Source organism: Bos javanicus, chromosome 13 (genome assembly GCF_032452875.1).
Source record: "Bos javanicus breed banteng chromosome 13, ARS-OSU_banteng_1.0, whole genome shotgun sequence".
NCBI classification, from domain to species: Eukaryota; Metazoa; Chordata; class Mammalia; order Artiodactyla; family Bovidae; genus Bos; species Bos javanicus.
In genome coordinates, this window is record NC_083880.1 from 19,689,246 (window position 1) to 19,708,941 (window position 19,696).

The 19,696-nt window shown below is 43.3% G+C and overlaps 1 protein-coding gene across 7 annotated transcripts in view; it reads left to right on the plus strand.

Moving 5' to 3' along the window:
- The first annotated feature begins 3,813 nt into the window (after window positions 1-3,813).
- The window catches only part of NRP1 (neuropilin 1), a 148,342-nt gene continuing 132,459 nt past the window's right edge, over window positions 3,814-19,696 (plus strand). For 3 of the 7 annotated variants that reach the window (XM_061435920.1, XM_061435921.1, XM_061435922.1), the window contains exons 1-2: window positions 5,204-5,784; window positions 9,147-9,321. In XM_061435920.1, the coding sequence (XP_061291904.1) occupies window positions 5,712-5,784; window positions 9,147-9,321 (248 nt within the window). In that variant the 5' untranslated portion in view covers window positions 5,204-5,711. Of the gene's footprint in view, window positions 3,954-4,546; window positions 4,671-5,198; window positions 5,785-9,146; window positions 9,322-19,696 lie in introns of those variants that run through there. The other 4 variants (XM_061435916.1, XM_061435917.1, XM_061435915.1 and 1 more) reach the window with 4 other exon arrangements.

Sequence of the window (19,696 nt, forward strand, 5' to 3'; positions counted from 1 at the left end):
TCCAACCATTTCATCCTCTGTTGTCCCCTTCTCCTCCCACCTTCAATCTTTCCCAGCATCAGGGTCTTTTCAAATGAGTCAGTTCTTGGCATCAGGTCGCCAAAATATTGGAGTTTCAGTTTCAGAATTAAGTTGTAAACTACAAAATCAATATATAAAAATCTGTTGTGTTTGTATAAACTAGTAATAAACTATCAGAAAGAGAAATTAAGAAAATAATTCCATTTACAATTCCATCAGTTCAGTTCAGTTCAGTCACTCAGTCGTGTCCAACTCTTTGCAACCCCATGAATCGTAGCACTCCAGGCCTCCCTGTCCATCACCAACTCCAAGAGTTCACTCAGACTCACGTCCAACGAGTCAGTGATGCCATCCAGCCATCTCATCCTCTCTCATCCCCTTCTCCTCCTGCCCCCAATCCCTCCCAGCATCAGAGTCTTTTCCAATGAGTCAACTCTTCGCATGAGGTGGCCAAAGTACTGGAGTTTCAGCTTTAGCATCATTCCTTCCAAAGAAATCCCAGGGCTGATCTCCTTCAGAATGGATTGGTTGGATCTCCTTGCAGTCCAAGGGACTCTCAAGAGTCTTCTCCAACACCACAGTTCAAAAGCATCAATTCTTTGGCACTCAGCTTTCTTCACAGTCCAACTCTCACATCCATACGTGACCACTGGAAAAACCATAGCCTTGACTAGACGGACCTTTGTTGGCAAAGTAATGTCTGCTTTTGAATATGCTATCTACGTTGGTCATAACTTTTCTTCCAAGGAGTAAGCGTCTTTTAATTTCATGGCTGCAGTCACCATCTGCAGTGATTTTGGAGCCCCCAAAATAAAGTCTGACACTGTTTCCCCATCTATTTCCTATGAAGTGATGGGACCAGATGCCATGATCTTCATTTTCTGAATGTTGAGCTTTAAGCCAACTTTTTCACTTTCCACTTTCACTTTCATCAAGAGGCTTTTTAGTTCCTCTTCACTTTCTGCCATAAGGGTGCATCATTTTCATGTAAATAGCTAGAGCCATCTACTAACAATACAAAATGAAATAATATTCTATTAGGATACATTCTATAGTTCTTAACTGTGAGATGTTTTTTGGAGGGTTTTTCTGACCTTTGGTTGATAGTTTTAAAATTATTTTTTACTAATTTTCAAAATTCTCTAGAATTATTTTTGGCCTTTAGTTGATAGTTTTAATTTAGGTTTTACTAATTTTTTAAATTCTTCAGAATTTTAGTTCACTATGATTAACTTTTAAGAGATAGCTTTCCCTTATTTGATGTTCAAATAATGCTTTATAGATTGTTCTACTTAAAAATAGTTCTTTTGAAATGTTGACTATGTTCTCTCTAATGATGTCTTAATTGATTTGATGAGTATTTCTATGGATTATTATTATTTAATTTTTATAATGAAAAGTAATCAGTGAAGGCAGAATAATCTAAGATTATCTTTTCAAACAAAAAATAGTTTTCAAATTCTGCCCTAATATCTGACACCAACAAATGCTTTGAATCTACTCACATAATTCAAATTTTAGCATTGTCTTCCTGCATTTGTACACACTGTATTACAGATACTTTATATTGTAACTTTGTTTTAAAACTTTGATAGTAGTCTTTTCTCCAATATTTGAAGCATTTTCAAGGTTTTTAAAAGGCCCAAAATGAAGGATCAGAAGGGAAAAGTTCATTAGTTTATTTTCTTCTTTCCTCTGTTAATCCAAATGCAGACAGCTCTACATGAGGTCCAAAAGGTCATCCCTTGAATGACAGAGTCATTTAACAACCGTGCCATTTTTAATGTAATTATTTTAAATAGTGGGCACTTAATCTAAATTTCAATTTTTAAGCTTTTCTATTTCATGTCTTTCATTCTTACATTTCAAATGTAGGTTAGCTCCTACTAAAACTATGTTTTGTGGTTGCTTTTCTGAAATAAGCTGATGTGTATGCTTTAAAAAACTTGACTAGACTTTGTGTACCTGTGTACTAAGTACCTTCAGGCATGTCCGACCCTATGGACTGTAGCCCTCCAGGCTCCTCTGTCAATGGGGTTCTCCAAGCAAGAATACTGAAGTGGGTTGCCATGCCCTCCTGCAGCAACTAGATGTGATGCAGTTCTGAAATACCAATCTGCATTTGCACCAATCTAAAATACTTTGAGGACATTAGTAGCTCAAATGGCCTTCTGGGAGCAATGGATCTCACCTACTTACGACAAATTGATGAGCACTTGATGAAAGAAACCATACATTTACCACCCAGTCTATCCTTAAATGATGGACCTCTGTTCCAGTCTGGCTTAGGAGGCAGAAGTGAAGGGCTTTCTTCCTGCAGTAACCCCTTCATGGGAGTTCCTGAAGCTGGGTGTTGTCCATCCAGGGCCTCTGCCTTGCACTCAGGCAGTGTGGTGGTGGATCTTCCCTTCAGTCGAATCGGATCCTACATAGTCTGAGGACTTGCGATGTCTGAAAGAGTGATGTGTGCTCGCGAGACAAAATAGAATCAGCCTAGGAATACTGCCAAATTCTTCCTGTCTATCACTTACCTCACGTAAAGGTCGGTCTGTCTCCTTTCAGAGGGAACAGCAGAAATCTAAAACTGACCCTCTTTGACACTTAGTGGACTCCACCAGCTGAGGAAAGAGGTTGTTAGCAAGGACAATTTGCTCCGTACCTGCCCACTAGCAGCCAGTTATCATTCAGTACGGTAGGGCTCCCATTACCCAGAACTGCATGTGGAAACTCCGGAGTTAGAGAAAAGTCTCAGATCAGCTGAGATCAGAAAAATCAGAGGCAGAACTTAAATATGATATTTCCCCCAGAGTACCTACTGCGTGTCTTAGTTGGTTGGAGAAAGGCTGGCAAAATGCTCAGCTGGAGAGCAAGAAAGGCGTTTTCTGCGTGCCGACCTTTCCCCGGGAAAGGCGGATGGGAGGAAGGGGGCGAGGTGGCGGGGCAAGAGCAGTGCCTCTTGGAGCGCAGGATCTGGTGGCTTTGTTAGCTTGGTGGGTTCAGACTGGGAAATGCACACTCAGCAGGGAAAAGGGAAGAGAGATTGGCGGCAGTTTTCTAAAAACAACACGGTTCAAGTCTCCGCGAGTGCCCCCTCGCTCACCCCGCGGAGGCACAGACGGGTCAACCCGGTCCCGGGAGCGCGCGGGGCCGCGCGGGTCCCACTAGGAAGGAGGCGGGCAGCCGTGACTCCGGGACGCCCCGGCGCTGCGCCGCGCGGTTCCACTTCTCTGTCAACCTGCCAGTTTCGGAGAGGCGCCTCTCCCTCCGAACCTCGGGCTGAGGTCGCCCGGGGTTACCCCAAATCTGACGATGCCGCTCGCCCCGAGCAGCCGAGGATTGCTACTGCCGGGGGTGCGCCTGGGACTGAGAGGAAAGCGGGGAGGAGGCGTCGCGCGCCCGCGGTAGCCAAAGCGCCCGGGCTTCTCTCCGCGGCGATGGCTCCCAGGGGTCTGCGCGGGCGCGCCTGGCGCCCGGTCTCACCCCGCCACTGTCTCTTCCGCCCCGCCCAGGCGTTTAACTCTCGGCCTTACAGTGCCACCTTCCCACCCAGAGTCCGGGGTGGGATAGCGGGGAAGTAGGAAACCAGCTAGGGCGAAGAAGCGCTCGGGCCCGGGCGGCGGGGAAGGTTGGGGGCGGGGGGGATGACGACTCGTGCGCCCAGGAGGCCGGTCTCCAGCTTGGAGGCGGGGACTCCCCCGGCGCGGGCCCGCAAGCCCGAGGTGCAGCTTTGCACCGCGCGCGGGGATCATCTGTACCCCAGCCGGGGCGCGTCACCGCGCCCAGCCGCCACCCGCTAGAGCGGAGCCCTAGCCCGGGCCCGCGCGCGCTGGGCCGCCTCTCTCGCGTCCCGCCCCTAGTTCTTCCGCCAAAACCTTTGACCAGAGTCTTCCTGCCAACATTCCTAAATCCCTTTTGCCAGCTCTTTGCGCCAGGTAGGAATAAGGCTCTGCTTTCGGGTGTGTGCAGAAACGCCGTTCCCAGAAGGCGGCTGACCTTTTCACCTTCCCCACGAACTCCTTCGGAGGGGGCCCTGGGCATTTACCTTCTCAAGGGCCTGATTCGCAGCCAAAACCTGTTTGTTCCCTGAAATGTCCTTGCTATTCCTATCTGCAGAGGCTTTCTGCACCAGTTCCCGGAAAACCCTTCGGGGACCGAACTGGGGGGCATCCAGAGCCCACTGAGGACGCGCTGCCGTGGGAGGCGGGAGTGGGCCGGCGTGACAACGGCCTGTAGCCGGAGCGGGCACCGTGAGAGCCCGGCCAAGAGCAACACCCCGCCCCCGCCACTGTTCCTGCTCCCCAGTGATGCACAGGAGCCCCGACCGCTGGACCCCTCATTTCCAAACCCCGAGCACCTGGGCTCCGAATGAGGTGGCTGGGCGGGGTCGGGCGACGACTGCCCCCTAGCTGGAAGGCTCACCACCTTCCACCCTCCGGCGTCCCCTCTGGCCGGGAGGAGAGGACACCAGATCTTCGGCAACAATGGAGCCCGCGGCGCGCGGCGCACACCCGGGCTCGCCAGGCGCCCCGCCGCGCGCCCCGATACGGGGCAGGGAGGCCGGGCGGGGCTGCAGCACAGCATAGTCCGCGTGAGTCTACTGACTCGGCTCTACGTGGCAGCGACACTGCCGACCCTCGCCCGGCTCCGGGGTGCGTCCCCAACCCCAGCCCCTTTCCTCCTTCCCTTCGGGCCTGACCCGCAACGTCCAGGGGCGCCCTGCTGCTCCTGCCCCAGGTCACGACCCTAGGTCACGCCTTGGGCTCCTCCCGGGGGTTTCGGAGTTGGGAGAAGCAGCCGCCACCTCCCGGGCGCACTGCCTGTCTCCGGCAGCCGACCCCCCAAAATCCTAGCGGAACTGCCCCGCTCTCCCCCGGGGGCCCGAGCGAGCATGCCGAGGTGGGCTAGCCCGACCCTGGCGCTGCCACCGACCTCGACGACCGGTTCCCCCCCAAACACATCCGCCACCCGGCCCTGGGCACGGAGTCTCGGCGCCTCCCTGCCGGGGAAGATCCCAGCAGGGCCTGTGGGAGAGACGGACAGACGGACGGGGAACGTTCAGGGAGAGAAACTTGTTCCTCCCCGTCTCTGTCAGGCAGTCGCCGGCGAGCCTGTGCGGGGAGAGGGGCGGGGGGAAGCGAGGGAAGGGCTCCAGAAGGGGAGGGGAGGAGGCGGTGGGGGAGGCGGGGGTGCAGTTGGTGAAACTCCTCCGTCTCCCGCTCATCTTTTCATTGCTTGCTCCTCTTCTTCGCGCAGACACCCCGACCTCCCTTGGGCGCCAGCTCCCCGGCTCCAACGCGTCCAGAATCAAGCCGAATTTTTTTTTTCTTTCTTTCTGGAAATTGGCGTTGGTGTGTCTCTACGTCCCTCCTCCCCCTCCCACACCCCCACCTTTTTTTTTTTTTTTGAGACATGGCCCGGGCAGCGGCTCCTGGAAGAGGAACAAGTGTGGGAAAAGAGAGAGGAAACCGGAGCTAAATGACAGGATGCAGGCGACTTGAGACACAAAAAGAGGAGCGTTTCTCTCGGATCAAGGCATTGCCTCGCCGCTTTTCTTTCTCCAAAACGGTCTGAGGATTTTACAGCTCCGGGAGGAGTGAAAGCGCTCCGGATCGTGGAGATCGCCCCGGTGCTCTGTTTTCCCCGCACGTTCGGTTCTCCCGCGTTCGCCCCGGAGACCCGGCGAAGGGAGGATGGAGAAGGGGCTGCAGCTCCTGTGCGCCGCGTTAGCCCTGGTCCTCGGCGCGGCCGGCGCTTTTCGCAACGGTAAGTGACAGGCGGAGGCGCGCGGCCGCGGGGGTGAACCCGGTTCCCGGCTGCCCGCGCCCAGCTGCCGGGACCTACCGGGGAGGGCCGCCTCCCGGTGAAGGAAACTTTTAGCCAGACGGAGAAATAAAGAAGTAAGATCAGTCGTTGTAGGTAGGGCAGGGAGATTTCACGTCCTCTGACTCCCTCCTGAAGTTGGTTGTTTGGCCATGGGGTATTTCCCACCTCTGCTACAAGGCAGAGCGCCCTACCTTCCCAGATCAGCGCACCAATTATCTTAATAATGTTTCCTCCCCAAGGCAATTAGAGGAGACTCCCTTTCAAAAATATGATGGCTGTTGAAAGTTAATGAACACTTTACCGGGAGCACTTCCTGATTCTCCGACAGCTCCCCCGAACTGATTCCTGTGGTGGGTGCCCGCAGGAGATAGCGGTTTGCGGGTGGGTGTTAGTCCCTCCTCCGCTTTTCCAAACCAGCCCTGCTCCGTCTGGAGTATGAATGAAAGTTATATCGCGTCAATAAAGGAATCTGATACACACGCTGTAAGGCACCAGGATATGTGAAAATCCCCTAACCTAGTTGCAGCTTCCACTTAGCTTTTAAAACCTCTCAGTGTTAAGTAAATGGAAGACCGTGCTGGGTTAGAAGCAGTATCCTGTAACGTAAATAGTGTGTTTTAAAATGGGATCTGGTTGTAGGCATGTTCGACTTACACTGTAAAGTAGGTGGAAGCAAGGGGGCGGGTGACATTATCTTTACAGTAAGTCTTCAGCAATTATTATTAACTAATTATCAAATATTTACTTTAGCCTGGCTTAGATTTCAATCAGAGTAATTAGAACGAGAGCCCATCCGCTACTTACCGGTGGTATATTGTTTTAATAAGAGACCACAAGTGGAGGAGTTCATACCGAGAGGAATTTAAATCACATCTTTATGATGGGCGTTAATCTCTCTAATATGCTTTTTAGAGGTTTCGTGATTGAAGCAATAGATTTCCCGAGCAGCTACCAAGCAGTGTTCTAAAAGATATGCTTGGAAGCAAAACACACACAATTGTGAATGTAGAGTTCAATTTATTAATGAACCTCAGATGATGGCATCCTTCTCTAGTCTGGCAGAGAATGAAACAACACTCACCTCCAATTGAAAGAGCTCCAGTGGTTAGACTTTAGAAATTACAGTAACCCAACATCTGCTTCCACGGTGGCGGGTGTTCATAGGATGGATTTGAAATCCAATGCCAATAGCTTTCAGACTTTAGGCTGTGAACTCCATATGTATGTCTGTGTGTGTGTGTGTGCATGTGTGTGTGTATATACATACATGAGAGATATACATACTTCCCAATTTTCTTAGCAGAAATCTGGGGAATGCTGAGACCCTAAGCTGCAGTCAATGACTTGACTGGTTAAACCTATGTTGCTATACTTAACAGTGACCAAAGCCAGTTAATGCCTCTAGCTCAGCAGACCTTTCCCAGCCATGTCCACCTCCTTGGAGTACCAGTGTCTGCTAAATTAATTCATTAACCTTATTTAGGACTAATGGTCCAGAATCATTAGAAACTGCTCGTTCTTAATCAAGTGTTAGAGAGATTTAACAGAGCCAGGGAGTCTAGGAGTCCACATTATCTTATTACACTGTCACTTTCTCAGAAGTCACAGATTAAAGAGCTCTGGTGTGGTACTGAGTCCACCTAAATGTCTTCTGAAGTGACTCTGTCGAGTGGCTACAAGCAGTGCTGTTTTATTTCACTCCTTAACAGATGCCAGACACTGCCATGATGTTTGTACAGAGCTGGAGGAGACTTAATGAGATGGGGTTGCTTTCCAAGTTTTCTGCACATTTAAAATAATGCAAGAGCCTCTGCAGAATAACATAACAGAGTCCAGTATGATCATTAGCTGAGATTCTGAACTCCAGTTACAACACCATTTCTTCTTGGCAAACCTTAAGCTTCTAAAAGCTAAGGCAAAGGAAACCCTTATAAGGCTATCCCCACCCCCCCAACAGTCTAAGAAACAAAGTCAGAAACATCTAGCAACTGAGAAAAACAAAGTAATTTATATTGTCTTCTCTTTTAATTTATGGGAAATGATTTCTGTAATGCATGTAGCTTTATGCATTTTTGATGTGCACTTCATCTTTCATTTCCATTTGACCTGGTTTTCCTGTAATAAAATTCTGTAGATTTATAAATTCATGCTGAGAGCAAAGAATGCCATTCTTTTTCCACAGGGAATCTAATAGATGCAATATTAAAATCTATATATACCATTACTGAAAATTTGTGATTGATAGGCTTATATGTTTCACTGCTTTCATACCTGTTCCTCTTAATATAGCTTATGCACCGAATTTTTATTGCTCAAAATTAAGCATCAATAAATGTGGCAGCCTTTCAGGCTGAGACTCTCTAATATGAAATCCATCATAAAAAGTGACAGTGAGGGTCCGTACTGAACAATAAAGCTGCCCAAAGACTGGTTTCTTTGGCTCTCAGTGAATCACTTCAGGTTTGGGGTTTTTTTTTTTTTGAAAGGAAGGTCAAAAGTAGTTAGCTCACCTTTTCTAAAATGTGAGGGTGTAGCTCACCATCTGTGATACCCAGACCTCCATGTGGGCGAGTTTTTTCCAACATGTAGGTAATTAGAATTAATCTGTGTAGCTATTTATTTTTCTTTCTGCCAGTTACTTTGATCTGGTCTCCAAAACTGAGCAACTTTCCTCGGAGCAGTAGAGCTGAATTATTTCTGCTTCACCACATCTACTTTGTTCCCTGATGCTCTGGATCTCAAAGACCAGAGATAACTCAAAATCACTTAGATTTACAGGCAGATAAGACAACAACAAAAAGGGTTTGGCTTTAAGCCAGTTGAAGTCCTGGATGACAATCCCCACTGATCAATGACACAGACCAGGCTTATCATCAAACAGCAACACAAGGGGTCGAATGGCATCTTTTAGTCGCCTTCACTTAGAACTTGCTACTTAATGTGATTACACTTCTGGGGGTATAATTAAGTCTAGCAGAAGCTCCCTGGGGACCATGTTAACATCTATTGAGGACTTAATGTTTTTAATGCTGGAAGACCTTTTTCTTGGGAGGGAACTTTGTGGGAGGTGGGGATGGAGCCCTTTCAGCTCTAAGTCCTCCTGAACCAACTTCCTGAGATCAAAGAGCCTTCTTTGGAGGCGTGTTGCTATCAGCGCCACCTGAAGGACCTGCAGGCACCTCTTGGAGCTCCCCTTAAAAACTTATGGAATGTTTAATAACCTGCCATTGATACGTAAAAGTAGAATACCTAACTGGTTGTACAGGGAACCATCTAGTACTAAAATGTTAATTTTATTGCAGATAAGTGTGGCGATACTATAAAAATTGAAAGCCCCGGGTACCTTACATCTCCTGGTTATCCTCACTCTTATCACCCAAGTGAAAAATGTGAATGGCTGATTCAGGCTCCGGACGCATACCAGAGAATCATGATTAACTTCAACCCTCACTTCGATTTGGAAGACAGAGACTGCAAGTAAGTGAAAATGTTTGAACAGGGCACCACAGCACCATCTAGTGGGCGCGGGTGTTATGGGTGGGGGGAGTCTGAACCGTCTAAGACGTAAATGGATCCAGGAGGAATTCCGATCTAGGCCAGATCGTGTGTCAATGGTATGGAAATTAAATTATGTTAAGTGATTTCTGAGTTCCCTAAACCAGGGAGATTATATTTAAATGTGTAATCTCTCATAGTCTTTTTCTTGTTAGCACTTTTGGTTGGGGAACTTGTGTTAAGAAAAGTGTATTTAGGTTTCTTTTTTTCCTGGAAAGGCGAAGAATTAGAAACCCAGCCTCTTGCTTTTTATTAAATATTGTGAGTCTCTAACATGCAGTGCATTGGCAGACAGTGAGGTTGGGGTTTTTTTGAACAAATCTGGGGCATATTTTGTGATTGAAGAACTGTGTTTATCTTACTGAGTTTGACATCACCAAAGCAAATTGTCAGTGGGGGAAAAAAAAAAACAAGGCATACAGAGTAAGTCTAATGAAGGACTTTTATAGTAGATTAATGATCACAAGTCTCTTATGAAAAATGCTAAAAAATTGTTAATTCACAATAATATGATATTTGTTCATGTGCTTTAGCCGTCCTATCTCTTTCAATGGTTAAGTTACTAATAATCAATTTTTGCCAGGTTTCATTACTATAAAAACATTATCAGTAGAGAAACAGAATAAATTATAAATCATCACTTTGTATGAAAGAATTGTGCGTAAGTTTTGCTTTCCACAGTTGGAAGGTATGTTTTAACAATGCAGGCAGCAGTTCACGCGGGTCCAAATTTGCTTTCCTCACTGGACATCCAGCAGACCACCTGGCTCTGTCATGTCCACCTCATCCGGTTCTACCATGCTGTGTATTCTCCAGAGACCTGAGCCTGAATATCAACCTCTAATGACGTTTAGACATTTTAATCTCACTTCTAAAGTGTTTCTCAAGGACTGATAGGTTTTCCCAAGTTTTAAAATCAGTCTGTTTGATATAACTATATACAGTGTAGGCTACTATTTCCATTGGATAACATTATTATGCAGGCAGATTCATTATTTAAAATATTTTCTTTACAAACACATAATAACCCTTGTAGAGAAGAACAGAATAGCATGAAAATGTTCCCACCTGTCGGAAGTCCTCCAGAACCTGTTGGATTCTGGGGGTAAACTAGTTTTTCATGGCCAGGGAAATGACATCATCTGGTTAATTCAACATCTGGTGCCTGGAGAATTAGCATACATTCATGTGCTGTTGATCAATTTCCAAATAATCAGCAGACACTACAGTAAAATTATGCCAATTTCGACTTAATCTTTGTTCTGTGATTCAGAAGTGCTTCAGGGCATTATATTGACTTTTTAATCTTGTGTGAAAGCTGCCATTAATAAAGTGTTCCAGTAACTTCTTGGAAATGGGAAATTCATTCTCTCTCCTTTTTTTAAGCCAATATTCTGTATGGTGGTTTTTACAATGTCTATTGCGAGACAACCTGAAGATTTATTTTCCATTTCATTTATTTTGTTTTGTGTTATGTTTTTGCATCTTGACAATACTTAAACTGCTAGAGGGGGCTTCCCTGGTGGTTCAGTGTTAAATAATCCATCTGCCAATACAGGAGACTTGAGTTTGATCCCTGGGTTGGGATGATCCCCTGGAGAAGGAAATGGTGACCCACTCCAGTATTCGTGGCCTGGGAAATCCCATAGACAGAGTAACCTGGTGGGCTATAGTCTATGGTGTCTCAAAAGAATTGGAAGTGACTTAGTGAGTAAGCAACAACAAGGAGCTGCTATAGGAGATATTTTTAAGAAACTCTGGTAAAACACACTCAAGTAATAGCATTATTCCTCAAAATAAGGTGCTATTAGATTCCAGGAAACTCATGTTTGCTGATTTCTGATCTGAGAGTCTTGACCATGTACATGTGTCATATAATAAAGAATTCAGAGTAGTTATTCGAAGTTGTGTGCTGGTCAATGTTAGCAACTGGATTTGAGGAGGGGATGGGTCAAGTCTGGATCTATGGTATTTGCCAATTTCTGTAGTGAAAATTTTCTCTACACGGCCAATTTCAAACCACCCAGTGTGTCACTATGCACAGATTTGCAAAGAGATGTGCACATTTGATTCTCATGAGTTGGTGTGAGCTGGCTCCAACACCCAACTGCACAGGTGTGGAAGAAGGGGAAGCCAGTTGCATGAATTAATGTATGGAAAGTGTTTGTAAGCATCTGGCACATGTGTGCATGCTAAGTCGCTTCAGTCATATCTGACTCTGTGTGACCCCATGGACTATAGCCCACCAGGCTCCTCTGTCCATGGGATTCTCCAGGCAAGAACACTGCCATGCTCTCCTCCAGGAGAATCTTCCCCTCCAGGGAATCTGGCACATAGCAGACCTTAAATAATTATCTGCCATATCATGGTGTGAGGTCGAGCATGGTGGGAGCAGGGGGCAGCTTTTTTGTTAGTTTTGTTTTTTAAAGATAATAAGAAAAGGGGATCACTATAACTCAGAGTAAAGGACCATTTTAATGATATCAGCAAGAAACTGGCCAATAAGACTGTTTCTGTAATTATGATGGTGAGTTTTGTGTTTTAATGCTTCAGAGTAAGGTGGTTTCTTAACTGTAGTAAGTGAGGATTTGTTCTCTGTGAAGAAGCCATCTCCTGACCAGTCTTGAAGGCTGATGTATTTAGCTTGCTGTAGTCAGTGGAGATTATGGTCCTGGAGAATATATCTGTGCCCTGTTTTCAAGTGTTGCTGCCTGACATTTTATCAATAGAAATTCCCAAAATGATATAGGAAGACCAACTTAGGACATTTGCCATCACTATCTTCTCTGACTGGGTCCACATGACTCCTAGTTATTGTTGAAGTTTGCAGTTGAAAATTCAACAAATGCGGCACAATTCTTTTCTCCTTTGGTAAAGATTGTGAGAAGAGTCCACAGCTTTAAAATCTATAGGGGATTATAATTCTCTAGAGGAATGGAAAGCACCAGAAACTCCTGTCAGAAGAAATTCATAGACTTCAGTTTATGTGGGATGTGCAAAAATATAGATTTGGGGGTTTTGATGGATTGTGGGCTTGTTTTATTTATAGTAAATGACAGAGTTTGGGTGGACTGTGGAATTCTTTTGTTTACAATAAGCAACTTCCAAAAATGTATTTGAGATGACACATCGCGTTCAGAGAACTGGTAAGCTCCTACTGATCGTGTCTGTTAAGAACAAGTTGTTTGTATTATTTGAGATGCTTAACGTCTCCCTGTTTCAGCTGTATCTAATACCAGTCAGGAGGACTTGCTGTACCATGATGTCGTAAGATAAAATAGGGTAGTGGACATGAAAGCCCTTTGAAAACTGAAACTTTCACTTTAGAAACTCCCCTCGGAAGCAGTTGTTATATTATTAGGCTATCTTTAAGAACTTGGTGATTATTAGAACATTCAGATTTAGGAAGCTAGGCAAACTAAATATACTGATCCAGTAGTGGGATCATCTGCATATAATACACTCTGCATTTCCCTTGAAACTGTCAGTATTTGAATAGTCAGCTTTCACAGTGGGAAAGCTCATGAAATCAATTCCTTCATGCATCTGCTTGTGGCAAAAAACATCCTGGAGACCAAAGTAGTCAGTTGTTTCTTAGAGCATAGGGATAAATAAATAATTAAATAGACAAGTTCTGGTAGGAAAAATATTTTTATTTTGCCTTTTATTTTTTGGTTTTCTTTATCGTGAAATGAAGATATCCTCTCATAATTTTAACCACGCAGTGAAATGCACACAACTTTTCTTGTGAAGAATGGCAAGTCTGGCCCAGTACATAATTAACTTATGCTAACTTTGCAAAAAGGTTTTTTTACAGTGGATGTCAAGGGGGGATAGTTCCTTTAGGAAAATGTCCAAGTTGAGTTTGGCAGCTTTAAAAATCAACCATCTATGTGTAGGCCACCCCTGAATCAGGTTTCATTGCAAATAAGCATCAAAAATATAATATTGGCACTTCCTGAATTCTTTCACTGAACAAGTTGTGGTTATCAGTCCATCCATGGGGCCAGAGAGCATCTGTCTTGGGGCTAACCTTGTGCTGGGATTTCTAGCTAAATAGACTGCCTAGTTTTACTGTAATGTTGATACCAGAGGAGGCTAGAGAATGTTCTGAGTGGAGAAGACGTTGAGGGAAAAAGAGGAATCCGATTTTTCTCTTTTGCACCAGCAAACTCCTCCATGCTTGTGAAGTGTCAAAGTGGAGCCAAAAGCAGAGAAGAAAGAAAAAGCCACCTGCTGAGTGTTTGTCAGAAAGCAGTGTTCATTGTGCACTGAAAATGGTGTTCAGTATTCACATTGAGCTGGTTGGGTCTTACTCCACTGGGGTTTCCTTCAGTGGTAAAGCGGACATCTTGACTCTCATAAAACTTTATATCTGCATAATAAACAAGAATGTCATTGATAACAGTAGTTAGAATTTATGGCGTTTTTCCGGTTTCCCAGCAATGCAAACTATCAGCATGATAATTTATAATGGTTTGTGACAAATACTGCTGAGCAAAGAGGTGTGTGGTTACATTCAGATCAGATGTCGTCATCTGGGGAGCAATAAAAATTTCACAGACATTGGGTTAAAAACATTAAGAAAATGAATGTGAAGCTCCAGAAAGAGAGCCTGAAAAAGTGGCGGTGATGGGCGAGAAGTGAGGTCTTCTGAGTGACAAGTTCCTGACTTCATTGCCTGATTTGTCAGGGCTGTTTTGTAGGGTTGCATCAAGACACCAGACTAATTATTACCCATAGAAGCTTTTCTATATCCAGTTTAGATTTGTAGTCTCTCTCTTCTGTAGTCAATAATTCAGTGTCTTTTTCTTAATTCAACACAGTCAAAGGAAGATTTTACTCTAGTAACTTCATATGAAATTTAGACACAATAGAACTTAATTAAATAGTGATGATATTCAAGTTTGGGGCTTTGTTGGAATAAATCACACATTGTATCTTTGACACTACTTTTAAAATTTCCTAAGTTGTTATAAACTTTGAAACACCATTTATATTCATAGAATATAAACTCACTGAAGGAAAATTAATCTGCCCTTAGTTCCTCAAATCTGATTATTCCTGAAAATGTAATTATACAATGGTCACTTTGTCATTTATAGGGAACTCTAAGTTCCATTTTTGGTTTCCCTAAGTAATATTTTTTGCTTGATATTTGCTTTGTTTGGCATAGAGTTTTGTATTAATTTTAATTTTTAGAATTGCATTAAAGTACTTTTTATCCTGATTAGGGAGTTTTTGTATCTGAGGCATGGGTGTTTCCCCTAGTCCTACTCTTGGGTTTTTGAGCATCACTTAGACCAAATCAAACAAAGACCTTATTTTTATGGAAAACGGTGGGTATTCTCTGCCAAAGTACTTCTCTTTTTTTCTTTGTGAAATATAAAAGTCTATTAAATTATAATATCTATCTAGAAAAATATACAAAGTAACATTTGATGCAATTTTACAATGGGAGCATATTCATATAAACCAAATCAGAGCAAACATCTCCAACTTCTTAGTAAGAGATCGCCTTCTGTCCACTTTCAGTCTCTGACCTTTGGCCTCAAGGGCAACTGCTGTCCTGACTTGTGTGATTCCATTTTTATAAATTTCAAAATCAGACAAAACTCAACAATAGTCTTGAAGTCTGTATGTACCATCCTTTGAAAATAGTCATATTCTTTGGAATGGGGATAGAAAAAAAATGTGTACTGTTCTAATCAGAAAGTACAACTGAAGTATTTTTCTTATATTTTTTTAATGACAATTATAGAAATATATTTATTGCTTTACTATGGTTATGTTCAAAGAAGCACAAAACTGTTGGTCTGGAGCCTGATTTTTATGCAAGGGAAATTCAGAATGATCTTTCTTTGCTTTATTTTCCCTCATCTTTTCATTGTTGATTTCGGTCTCAAGTAACTTCCCAATATGGGCAATATGAGAGGCACCACTAAATTCAATTAAAATACTATTGAATGGGTAAAAAATGAACTCTTCTCAGAACAGTGGAGGTCAGGGTTGTTGCTACCACCTGCAGCATCCTTGTTTGCTGCACAGGCAGATAATTATCTACTTTCTGCCTTTTGATTTCTTTCTCCATTAGCAGTGATTTAATTTGAACAGAACCCCACGTGTTTAATAAAATTAATTTCCTTTATTATTTCTTCCTATGAGCAATCACATTGGATCATAATGAATTTTTAGTATTACTAGGTTGTCCGGGGGTGGGGAGGGCGTTTCTGTAATTCGAAAGAAGCAACCTTTATGAGAAGCTAAAAGAGAAGATTAGTTGAAATCTTATCAAATTGAATCAACATGTGCATGGCATTTCCAACCAGATCTCACTTTGAGGAGGAGGCACTTCAGAATCGATCCAAGGGAGACATATGCCTTCAACCAGCATGCGTATTCTCAGCTCCTTCCCTTCCAGCATAAAACTTGATACTTGCATGCATGCTGACATCCTTCAGCAGAAGCACACACACAAACATATGCGTGTGTGTGCTTGCGAGGAAGGCTATAAAATGAACTTAACTAATGGCCATTGTAGGATTCATCAAGGCTGATCATTAAGCCTCAAGAAAAATAAGAGACAAGATTAGTGTTCAGATCAGGTTCCAAATGCGTCTTAATTGGCTGTTTGTAATCAATCCTGATTGTAGGAGTCAGTAAGTTGGCAGAACATAGCCCCTCCAAAGAAAAATTTCCCTGCTCTTCTCTGGTTAATTGAACTGTGTCCAGTATCCAGGTCAGTTAGGATGACAAGAGGTCGAGGTAGCTCTCAGACTGGCTGTGAAGCACGCCAAACACACCATGATGGCTTATGGTTGAAATCATTTAGTATCTACAGATAGCTTAGAAATGAACTGCTTTCATTCAGAATTCTACTCAATTTTGCAGCAGCACAGACAGAAACAAAACAAAACAAAACAAAACAAAACTGGCTTCTGGCCATTCCGTTGCTTCTAAAATAGTTTTTCTCCTCATCAAGCCCAGGTCTGTATTGTACACATCTTGTATCATATTTATGTGCAACATGTTTTTTTCTCCTTTAAATAATCAGTAGAGTGTTTACAAAGGAGTCATCATGTTCTTGTTGTTGGGTCTTCTGTGGCTGCCATAAGCTTTCTAAACACCCTAGGCTTCATCTCACTTAATCTTTTTTTTAAGACTTTTTTTTTTTGATATGTACCATTTTAAAAGTCTTTATTGAATTTGTTACAATATTATTTCTGTTTTGGTTTTTTGCCTAGGAGTCATGTGGGATCTTAGCTCCCCTACCAGGGGTCAAACCCACACCCCATCCATTGGAAGGTAAACTCTTAACTATTTGACCACTAGGGAAGTCCCTGTCTCAATCTTTGTATACCCATTTTGCAGATGATACTACTGGCGCTTAGGGAAGTTAGATTAACTGAGCCCAAATGCTCAGCTGCTGCCCCAAATACCTTTCTATCTTTGTGATCAAAGGGACTTGGGATATACTTTTAGAATGAGAAAATTCACATGAAAATTACTAGATTATTTTTTACTTAGCTCTCATTTTCTTCCATGACACACCCAAAAGTTTAAATACAAACCAGTTAATTCTGAAGGACTTAATTTTTAAACACTTAGTTCAGATTAAGTGAAGCCTTGTGCACAGAAACTTCCAACCAATTGACAATCTTTCCACTGAGTCAAAACTTGTCTTAACTTATCAATAAAATTCACAGTGGAGTGGGGAAGGGTAATATCTAAATTCTGGGTCCTTTGGTTGACGAAATTTGAAAACACAAAACACACATAAATATAACATTTATTTGAAGCCTGGAAACCAGGCAGCACAAAGTTTCCATTTATACAGTTGGTTCGAGGGACATAGGATATATATACCAGCTGTATACCAGATCCTTACAAGCCCAGGAGGAAGAAGACTGGGTTCTCTTCCAAACTCCCCTCATTTGCTTCATCTCAGGCGAATAGTGGAAAAGTTTTGCTTTCCCAAAGCTTCCCTGTTGTCAGATTTCAATACTTGTGTTGGCCGCAGTGATACTGAAAGGGTTAAAGAGAGAATGTTTGCTCAAGGCACTGGGTTCCTCTGAGAAACAGAACAGTGTTTTTTGAGAAAAAACAGACATTCCAGAGTATTTTGTTTTTATCTGTTCAGATACTTGTACAAACAGCCGGCCAGGTTGGAGGTGATGGCTTGTTGCTTCTGTGATAGATTGACGTGTCATGGAGAGCTTGACCTGTCCCATCTGAAAGAGGATGCTAAATGTCTCTCCATTCAAGTTCTTATATTTCTTTAGAATAGCCAGAGCAGGCAAAGGCAAGTCAGTGTAGTCACGATTCCAACTCCCCATCTGACTCTCCAGCCACTAGATGCTGTGAGCTGGTCAGCTATTGTGTATGATACCCTTGGTCAGTGAAATGGAATGGTAAAACCTAAGATGTAGTCAAAATCTTAGTCTTGGCCAGACAGCTTTAAAAAATTAGAAGTACTAAATTTAAAGACAAAAGAACACACTCTTGACTCAAAGAAAATGAAGGATGCGGAACCCCAGAACAACTTGGTAACACTAGGTTGACTTGGTCTGATTCAGGATTATTTTGTTTTTCAGGTGTCGTGACGCCTACAAGGGGTAGCCCATAATTTGATTTTTCAGTGAAGGTTGTTGACACTGCGCTAAGGGAAGTGGGAGGTGGGGTTAGCACTGATTAGAATTTTCCTTTTGTTCCCGTCAAGGAAAAAAGTCTGCATTTTCCTTACTTTTTATTCCAGTGCCAATTTCTTTGTCCCTGGCTAGGGTCACTGCTGAGTAACCATTATGCTATATCGGGTCAGTCCTGCAGGACACCTCCTCACCTCCTTCTGTAGCTGTGTTAGCATCATACCTTGTGTGTGTTAGTTCATTAACATGAGCTGGGGATTTCTGATTGTCAGGGGACCATGTTAGCAGCTCCCTATGAAAAAGTGTTCTGGTGAAAATTAGAGACATGGGTTATAATTGCCCTCTGCCATGCGTTCCCATCTATGAGACAGGACACAGGTCCTATGGGCCAGGTTGTAGTCTATTAATGGCTTGGTTATACCACCATTAATATGATGGTTTCGACAGTGTTAATCACTATGGCTCAGGAAGACAGAACGACATCATTGTCTGTGTGGACCTAGACACAGCTTCAACTAATCTTTTTCCTTCTCTTTCTGAAGAAAACAAAATGCTTTCCTTCCTCTACCAAACTCAGTAACACAGCATGGATGAGATAATGTAGGTGGAAATATCTTAGGAATACAAGAGAGATATGTTAAATAAAGCCTAGGTATTACTCTAACGGGAAGTGCATCCGCAGGTTTTGTTCCTTAAAATAAGTTCAGACTGTAAACAATAAAGTCTGCATCCTTGGGAGGAGACACTTATAAATATTTCAAGAACACGGCGCATCTCCACAATAGAGATGGTATCTCACGCTCAGCGTGTATTCAGCCAACAAGAATTTCTGAATGTTCTTACAGTGAGTTGGCTGGTTAAATGTGTCATAATTGCAGTCTTCTAAAAATCTACACTACTATGGATAAAATAGATAATAAGGCCCTACTATATAGCACAGGGTACTCTTCTCAATACTCTGTACTGATCTATACTGGAAAAAAATTTTTTTAAAGCGTAGACATACATATATGTATAAATGATCACCTTGCTGTACAGCAGAAACTTAAAACATTTTAAATCAACTGTACTCCAATAATGGAGAAGGCAATGGCACCCCACTCTTGCCTGGAAAATCCCACGGACGGAGAAGCCTGGTAGGCTGCAGTCCATGGGGTCGCTAAGAGTCAGACACGACTGAGCGACTTCCCTTTCACTTTTCAGTTTCATGCATTGGAGAAGGAAATGGCAACTCACTCCAGTGTTCTTGCCTGGAGAATCCCAGGGACGGGGGAGCCTGGTGGGCTGCCGTCTATGGGGTCACACAGAGTTGGACACAACTGAAGCGACTTAGCAGCAGTACTCCAATAAAATTTTTTTTTTAATTAAAGGTGAAAATAAAAATCTAGGTGGGTTTCTGGGAAGTTCAAGGAAGATGCTCATTGTCACAAACTAGATAAAAGCTTTCATAGCCTTTAAAAAGTCATTATTTGCTCAGGTGTGCCTTTGGAAAACTTATAAACATTGGGTTGGCCAAACCATTCATTTGGGGTTTTCCCATAAACTGTTACTCAAATGAACTTTTTAGCGACCCCAATATATTCAATACAATCCAATAGGAGATCAGCCTTTCCTTTAAGACAAGAGCCAGTGTCATGGTGATTGTTACAACA